Here is a 9263-nt window from a genome sequence, read left to right on the forward strand (position 1 = left end):
AATTTAAAAAAATATAATATTTTTAAAATATATGAATATATGAATAATATCAATCTCGGGAGACAATATTTGTTCGTAAAATATTTGTTCACAGTGTATTCGTGTTTTAACGTCGGTCTAGTTCAAGGATGGAGTTGAAGTAAATATCAAGAATAACAGTCATTCGTTAGTTCTTTCGTTATATTTAGTTTGTTCTTCATTTATAAAACTGATTACTGACGAACAACGCGTTCTCATTGGATGGCAATTTCACTCGTATAAAAAATATGTTTCGGGCGTTCGCGGAAGAGTGGAAAGTTCGATGCGAGGTAGACGAATGATTTCTCTTTTAGCTTGGCCAGTTCGATTTTACACGGACACGCGGGAGGGAGGGGAGATTTCGATGCATCGAAGAAGAAACGACCTGTTTCAAAAATAACGACCAGTTGTCATCGACTCCTTCGTTTCTTAATGTTTTTCTTTTATCACTTCTTTTTCTTTTATTTTATTTTCTTTTTATTTCGTTATTTATACTTATTACTCTTTTTAACGATCTCTCAAATTAATTTCGAAGTTCTTTCACGCGAGAATGCGTGAAACATAAGATTGTGAATCACTATTACTACTCCCGTCGTCCTCACTTTAATTTAAAACCTTTCATTTTCGTTTATACTTATTACGGTATTCTACGCTCGAGTGAAGCATAAGCAAAGTGCAAGTGTAAAATCGACATTCGATTTATATTTCATAACATTTAAAATGCATTACCGATTGTATAGTATGAGAAGAAACTAATAAAATATATATAAAAGAAAAACAAAAAAAAAGAAAAGAAAAAATAAAGGAAAAAATACTTTCTTTACTTTCCAACTTTATCTTACAATTAGTATCTTCGTGGAAAATTGTTAAACTTATATATATATATATATATATACATATATTTATCGGGATTACGTATAAGGTTATAAATAAATGCATGGCATATTTTTGTTTTCTTTTTCCTTATTTTCTTTTGTTTTTTTTTTTTTTTCATATAAATTATATTATAAGAATTACAGTGAGCATTACAAGATTGATTAGTATACCGGCTATAGTAGGTTAACGGAATTCGCGTACATCCATGATGGTAGACTAGATGGTTTTGAGAGTTACGGTGAGTAGAAAGAAAATAAAGAAGAAAAAGAAGAAGAGGAAAGGAAATCGATGATAGGAGAGATAGAATATAGAAAAAGAATGGAAAGAAGTTAATTCTCGCATGGATTATTACACACATTCGGAATATGCAACATCTATACGTAGTCGTGTCGTCGTGTGCACAAATAGTAAAAAAAAAAAAAAAATAAAGAAGAAAAATATACTTCAGAGTAAGTTATGCGTTTAGATTGATCCGTTCCCATTGGTTGAACACGCTCACGTGGCTATATAATTAGAACAAAAATATTGATATCATTTATTATTATGTACAAGAATATAAAATATTATCGTTTACTTTCCTAACGAGATTGAATTTGTTTTTTTTTTTTTGCTTTTTTCTACTACGGATGATGATTCCCACTCTCTCACATACACACATAAATAAATTAAAATATAAATTTTCTTTTTCTGTTTTATGTTCCATTTCCCGTCGCGCAATTTGTCGCCAAACAAACAAACAAACAAACAAAATAAATCAAAAATAACGAAAGATATTCGAAACAATAATAATAATAATAATAATAATAATAATAATAAAATTACGAGATATGGGGGAGGGGAGGGAATTGTTATCATCGACAGATCAGTTTAAATAATAATAAAAAAAAAAAAAAAAAAGAAGAATAAAACTATCGTCAATGATGATAACTCGAATATGCTTGATTTTGAGCGTAATGTCCATCGTCCCAACCACCTGAACCGGAAGTGGCCCATCCACCGGAAGAAACGGGTGGTGCCCAACCACCACCTATGCTGCTGATTCCACCACTCCAACCACTATTGTATGGTGTAAAACCACCGCCAGATTTCGATGACCAAAGATATTTCAAACCGATAAACGCAGATATTGCTATCGAAATGAGTGACGCGATTATGGCTTTTTTGGCAATCAATGCGATTAACAAATAAGCTCCGGTAGCCAGTGCACCGATTTTAACTTTGGCAGCTATCAATAGAGGTAATATCGTTTTCAAAAGTTTTAACTTTCTTACTCGTCCTGGAAAAGAAAATGTTACGAATCGATTATAAAATATATATACAAATTTATGATAAATAAATATTATTTTCAAAAGAATTTTTTCATTATATACATTTGAAAAAATGTTATAATTTTTTTACCTTCGACAATCTCGTCGGCTGCTTGACGAATTTCTTGTGGCATCGTATCGGTGATTACGCGTGCCGATTCGCCGATCTTTTCAAATACTGGCGCAAAATTAATCTATCGAGAAAAAAAGAAAAAAAAGAAAAATATATATAAATAAATAATAATTCCATTGGAATAATATTTAATGAATTAAAAAAAATAAAAAAGAATCGTTCGAACTCGATTGGAAGAATCGAGATGAGAAAAAGGTAAAAAAGAAAATCTTTAAATCAATGAATGATACGATTATTTAAAACGCGTATTTACCTTTAAACTACGTCCGGTTAAATAATTACTGGCTTCCTCTCCGACGAAATTTTCGAGAAGATTTTGCCTCTCTGCTACGTCATTGGCATCATCGATTTCACGATCGTAAATAATATCTTTGTTTGATCTGGCAGCATTCCTTTCTTTCGAATTAGGATCCTGACTCTTGACCAAATTGACACCAGGTAATATCTCCAAACTGTCCTTATCAAAGAATTCCTTTGCCTTTCTGTAGATGCTCTTTTGCACGCATGATATGCTGTCCTTTTGTAGACACTCGTCCAACGTTTGACCGTTTACCAAAACAACAATGGTAATTAAATATATTACGAATGTTATTAACTTCGTCATTTTTCTTTTTTTCTCCTTCCTTCGATTTTATTTCACCAATTAATTGTCACACCGAACGATCGATTGAGAAAAAAATATAATTTCCCGCGCGTTCAATAAAAGCAAATGAAACGAATATATATTTTTCAAACGGATTATTATTACCAAATCGAGAAAAAAAAAACTCCCTTTTTATATTATTATTATTATTATCTTCCTAGAGTTTTCGAAACTCGTACCGGTTGCGTAGTGAAATTTCGTGTGGTCCATCGGGCAATCTCTTAAGCTTATATTTGGTGGGCCCCTCTACCATCGCCGTCACGTTTGCCCCACCTATACTTTTTTCTTTTGATTTTTTCTTTTTTTGTTCCTATCCGAGAGTGCGTCACGTGCGGTTCGTTCGTAAGCGTTGCGCTCGCGCGCACCTGACCAAGCCTTTCCTTACCTTGTCCTTGTCCGTGGCCGTTTAAACGGTTCCCTTGCGTATTTCTTTCTGTATGTGTGTGTGTGTGTGTGTGTAGGTATTCGTTCAACACCAATAATAGTTGTGTACTTAACACCATCTTGTAGGTGTTCATCAGCCTATTGCGACCTGCGACCTGCCTACGATCAACGAATAGAGGACGAGCAAACCACCTAGTCAAATAACTATACTAAATTCTTTCTCTCTTTCTTTCTCTTTCTTCTCTGATTTTTGTTTGTTCGTTACTGCACTTGCAGTTATTTTTCGTATGTTCTGGTTTCACAACAACTATTAATATGTTCGTATTTGATGTAACAAATTTTTGTGTTATACTAATGAAATAAATCTTTGTAAACAAAACTTTAATGGTATTAAATGTTAATAACAATAATATAAAATATTTTCTGATTTTTCTTTTTTTTTTTTGTTCATTGCACTGCACTCGCAGTTATTCTTCGTACGTTCTGATTTCTAAAACAATCATAAAAAATATCGACACAATTATTCTGTTCGTATCTGATATATACCAAATATATTGTGTTATATACTAATGTGTGTGAAATAGTTAAATATTAATAGTATAATAATATATAAAACAAACGTATAACGCAAATAAGACCTCGTTGGGTATCTTATCGTTCAACATAGAACTCGTTGAAGTTAAACACCCACATAATTGGTCGTCGTGTTAGCATTACCGGCTTTACTGCTTTTTCCTTTAACAGAAGAAAAAAAAAAAAAAGAAAAAAGAAGAAGAAAAAGAAAATTAAACGTTTAAGAGGTAAAAGTCTTGACCGAGGTTCCAAATATTGGCCACACTCTCCCTTAGGCATTGTGAAATTGCGAAAGGGATGGGGACAGGTAAAGAAGAGAAGAGAAGGGAAGGGAAAGGGGTAAAGGATGAGAAGTTAAGATGAAATCATGATACACACGTAAGATCGACGAATCTATCCAGTTTGGCGTATGCGAAACTCGATCTTCATGAATGAAAGAAAACTAGTATGGATCAGGTTCAAACATCCCGGATCCGACCTTCATCGGTACGGACAGCACTTTCTACTCTGACCCTCCGACTCTCACGGCCCACCACCGATAACGTCTCTCTCTTGTCGTTTTCGTTTCGTTCCTTCCGACACACACACACACACACAATTACATATATACACATATATGTATACACGCAGCACACATATCCAGGCACGTACGAATATCAAAGTATCGAGTGACAGTTAAAACACTAACATACAATCCTCAAGTAGAATTTCGAAATACCATAGTAGTATGGGTTTAATAGGCTAGTCACGTTTTTAACTAATCGTAAGGAAGCAAAGCTTCTAACATAATCTTTGGCTAATTGTCCATCCATTAGATATTTTTCATCGTAATTACTAGCTCGTACTTATGTTTCTATTTATTTTGTTTCTTTTTTAGTTTCATTTTTTCTTTTATCTTTTATTTACTTTCGTCGAATGAATTTTTTCAAATGAAAAATTAAATAAAATATATATCTATAAGTGTTGCGTTAATTTAATTTTTAATTAATTTATATATCAAGTATATATGTATATATTATTATTATTATTATTATATTATATTATACAGGGTTAGTCACGGAACGTGAAGTCTCCAAAATAATTCGTAAAGTATACGTTGCATGAAAAAATGTTTCCTGCATAATTAAACTAAATTAGGACACAAATGTAATGCTAAACAAAATCTTTTTTTTAAGGTCGTTATTATTTAATTTAAATGGATTTTGATAAAGCATCAAATTCTGCATAAGGACCTAAAATAAATAATTACGAAAAGAAATACACTATATTATTATATTTTATATATATATAAAAGAGATTTAATGAAAATGAATTGAATCTCGTGCTCGGATCTTACGTCAGTAAGCCATTCATCCTTTCTCGGTCATCGGGTGGCTCGCAGAATCCTTTCGGTTGATCCTACGTTCCTCCCCCTTCGTAAAAAACAAGCCTTAAAAAGTAAAACCAAAAGTTTCTCCTCCTTTACACTTGCAGTATCAACCGTTAAATCGTCGACACGCCCAACGTTGTAAAATTACAACTGCGTTCGTTCTACCTCCGGTAATAACGAACACGAATTCTCTCGGAAATCAATCCTGTTTTCTGTGTTGGAGAATTCGTCTTTGGATTTTTTTTGGTTTTTTTTTTTTTTCTTATTTTCTCGTAACAACATACAAAAATATTTCATCTTCAAACATCCAATAGCATTTTAATAACGCGTAACAATTTTTTTCGTTCTTTTTACTCTCAGTGCTCTATAAAAAAAACATCTGTACTTAAATAAATATTTAATAATATATGGAAGAAAAGAAAACAAATAAATATATTTTAATATAAAAACTATGTTTATATAAAAATTGATTTTTATTATTGTTGTTGTTACACGAACGTATAGAATATTTATTATCTAAGTAACGCAAAAACAAATATAATGGAAAAATCAACGAAATTTTTCACGATCTTATTTGACGTAGGTACCTACTTCGAAACGATCTTTTAGAAATTCTACGATTAAAAAAAAAAAAAAAATCCCATTGCATTGAGAAATGTTATTTTAAAATAGTATCACGTAGGAAAGTACGACGAGGAAGGAATCCGTGTAAACCGCCTACGACGACGACGAGATTGTTTACAATGGTGCCACATGGAAAGGAGGTCCCTATGAATTGTATTTGAAACATCAAACGTATTCCTAAAACTCTTACATTACTTTCCGTTCAAATCGGAGAAAGTTAATGTGCGCTTGTCTAATTACCACACCCCTCGTCCTTTTCTTTTCCTTTATATTTTTATTTTTTCGTGATTGTTAATATAGAAAAAAAAAAACAAAAAACGATTAATCTCGAATGAATTCGTTCGATTAACGTTCGATGATTTTTTCTTTTTCTTTTTCTTTTTTCGTTAGATCTCCTTCGTAGCATTAAAATCGTGAAGTACGAAATCTTTTTTTTTTTCGAGGATTATAACTCTGACACGAAAAATTCGATTGACGATAGTTTCTCAAATCTCAGATTTGAATTTTAAATTTTCCACTTCTGTGGATCGTTATAAGCAACGGAATGTAACGGAGTTCGCATCTCTCCGATCGGCTGACAACCGATCGATGTGCCCTACCTCCCCCTTCCCCCCTTCCCCCCCGTTCCCGATCTTTTCTCTTTCTCAACAACTCATACAACTTAGCTGCTGTGCCAGAAAACGATATATTAGTAGACCATTCTCACGTATCTGAACTATGTTAAATTGAAGAGAATTTTATTTAAAAATTCGTCATAATTTATTCGTCGAATTAATTAAAGGAAAAAAAAAATAACTCAATCATATTACGAACGAACGAAGGAACGAACGAACGAATAATCGAATTTTTTTTAATACATAAATACCGTTCGTTTTTTAATTTTATTTACGATAAGAACAATTGAAAATGTGTGCGAAACGTATGACGAGATAATTTGTCTCGCGTATTATATTTTTTTTTTCTTTTTTTATATAAAAGAAAAAGAATAAAATTTTTTCGAACGATTAGATTATCGTCCGTTAACGTATTCTTCTCGTGTGTAAACACGTATCTATGTCGAAGCGGTAACAACCATCTAATTTCTAATCAAATTGGTTACCGAAAGTTAAGTATAAGCACACACAAACTTACGACCAAATAATAATCCTAGTAAGAAGTTTGGTAGATTAGAAAGTATTTCGTTGATGGGAAGAAGTAAAAAGAAAAGAAAAGAAGAAGAGGAACAAATAAAAAAAAAAAAGGAAAGAAGAGAAATGGAAGAACGAAAGAAAAGAAAAGAAAAGAAAAGAAAAAAAAAGAAATGGGTAGAAGAAACGTAAAAGAAACCAAAGAAGAAACTTCGAGATGAGGAATAGAAAGTGGTTTTCGACGACGTTGTGAGAAACAATTTGTGGTGGTAGTGTATTGTGGGGGGGGGGGGGGGAGGGAAAAGAGGAGATAGAATAATTATCCGATAAATAATTAAAAAATCCCGCAATAAATAAATAAATAAATAAATATTTTTTATAGAAAAAATATCGAGATTGGTTTATGGGTATTTGACCATAATTGATCGAGGGAAATAGCAAAACTCTCGGTGGTAACACCTGCGCGACGGAATTCACGTTGCGTCTGGACCGATTTCAAGATACGCCGGCACGTTTTATGATATTCGAGACGTAAAAAAGGAACCGTCTCGTGAATATGTGTGTCATTAGGTCAGTCGACTTCCACAACATCCTTCCTTGCAAAGAAATTCTTCCCTCTCTCTCTCTCTCTCTCTCTCTCTCTCTCTCTCTCTCTCTCTTTCTCTCTCATTTTTTTTCTCTTATGTTGGTAAAGAAAAAGAAAAAAAAAACGATGAAGTAAACGATACGATGCGTATCGATATGACGAAGATACCAACTGACAAAAAAAGAAAATAAAACAAGCAGCGGAGAAAGGGGTGGGGTGAGGTGGGTCAAAATATTCGACAACTCTCTTTCGTTGTAATGAATTTATTTTTCTTTCGTATTTATTTTTATTATCTTTTTTTTTTTTTTTAAGAACGAAAAACTAATTTCTCTCGATAATCAAGAAATCCGAAAATTCGAATGCACGCGAAGATGCACGAATTGTGAATACGTAGCATGAATAATTAGTACGGTTTAAGTAAACTAATGTTACGCTATTTTTTTTGTTTCCCCCCCTTAAAAAGACTTAACTCCGAAGCTCACTTAGATCCTACTAACTAACTAACATAAGTTAGTGGTGGAAGAAGGAAAACTAATTGATCCACTTATAAAAGGCACGGAAGTTTTGCATCGAACGACGATAGGATTTGTGGCGCATCCGCGAACAACAACAGGTGGATATGCATCGCACGAACCACGTTCTCGGCCAACGTGGCACTTACTTACCTGACACACTTTTCTCTTTCTCCGATCCTCTAAAGACCCTTCTTCTTCTTCTTCTTCTTCTTCTTTCCCGGTCTTTTTTTAACAACCTCAATCACTTTTCTTTATATAACAATTTTATTCCCTTCATATCGTTATTAACAAATACGTGCGAGTCATTTAAATTCAAATAATTTATAATATCAAGTATTACAATTCATATTAGTTATACGAGAGAACAAACAAAATCTATGATTTTTTATTTTTAAATTCAAAATAATCTTAATTATATAATATATGTATATATAAAAATCGTATACATACATACATACATATATATATAATATATTATATATATATGTATGTATGTATGTTTGTGTGTGTGTGTGAATAAAATGCTGCGATGTATATGTGTTATCGCGTAAAATCAATCATCGATATTAACAACAAATGATGAAAGATGTTACGCGAGTAAACGACAAATTAATCGCGTTGTCTTGCAGTCGTCGAGTCGAGTCGAAAAGATTCGAGTCAAATAAATAAATAAGAAAAAAGATAGAGAAAAAGTAAGAGAGAAAGAGAGAGAGAGAGAGAGAGAAATAGAGATATAGAAGATCTAAAGTAAGAAAAAAATAAATAATATAAATTAACGATTGAGTGATTTGAAAACTTTGGTTAATACGTCGTCTTCGTCCTTGATGATTAGACGTCTCTTCAGTATCGTCTGTTGTCGTGGATAAAATGAAATCTTCCAATAATTAATCCGATTGGTCAACGGTAATATTTCAATCATTGAATCACTGAATTTATAAACGTCATATCGTCTATTTTAAATGGTCATTGTCCTCGTCGTTAACGTCGTCATAGTCGTCACTCGTTACACATTTGAAACACGTCTTATATAAGTCTTATTAACGATTTTATAAAATTATAAAATCAGTTATTTTTTTTTTTTTGTTGTTTCTTCTTTTAATATTTCGCG

General features: G+C 32.3%; 1 protein-coding gene across 1 annotated transcript; it reads right to left on the bottom strand.

Moving 5' to 3' along the window:
* Positions 1–1808: 1808 nt before the first annotated feature.
* LOC106784653 lies at positions 1809–2938 on the bottom strand. Its single transcript, XM_014744440.1, has 3 exons — positions 2588–2938; positions 2293–2395; positions 1809–2170 (listed from the first exon to the last, which is right to left on the bottom strand). The coding sequence occupies exons 1-3, from the start codon at positions 2936–2938 to the stop codon at positions 1809–1811; spliced, it is 816 nt and encodes a 271-aa protein (XP_014599926.1).
* Positions 2939–9263: the final 6325 nt, after the last annotated feature.

Source organism: Polistes canadensis, unplaced genomic scaffold (genome assembly GCF_001313835.1).
Source record: "Polistes canadensis isolate GaletaPanama2010 unplaced genomic scaffold, ASM131383v1 scaffold_2, whole genome shotgun sequence".
Classification (NCBI taxonomy): domain Eukaryota; kingdom Metazoa; phylum Arthropoda; class Insecta; order Hymenoptera; family Vespidae; genus Polistes; species Polistes canadensis.

Bases quoted from the DNA above. Each gene is read 5' to 3' on its own strand.
- LOC106784653 (XM_014744440.1), bottom strand. From the start codon at position 2,938: ATGACGAAGTTAATAACATTCGTAATATATTTAATTACCATTGTTGTT. The intron at 2,396-2,587 runs GTAAATACGCGT...TTTTCTCGATAG, and splicing joins TAACCGGACGTAGTTTAAAG to ATTAATTTTGCGCCAGTATT. The intron at 2,171-2,292 runs GTAAAAAAATTA...TTTCTTTTCCAG, and splicing joins AGCCGACGAGATTGTCGAAG to GACGAGTAAGAAAGTTAAAA.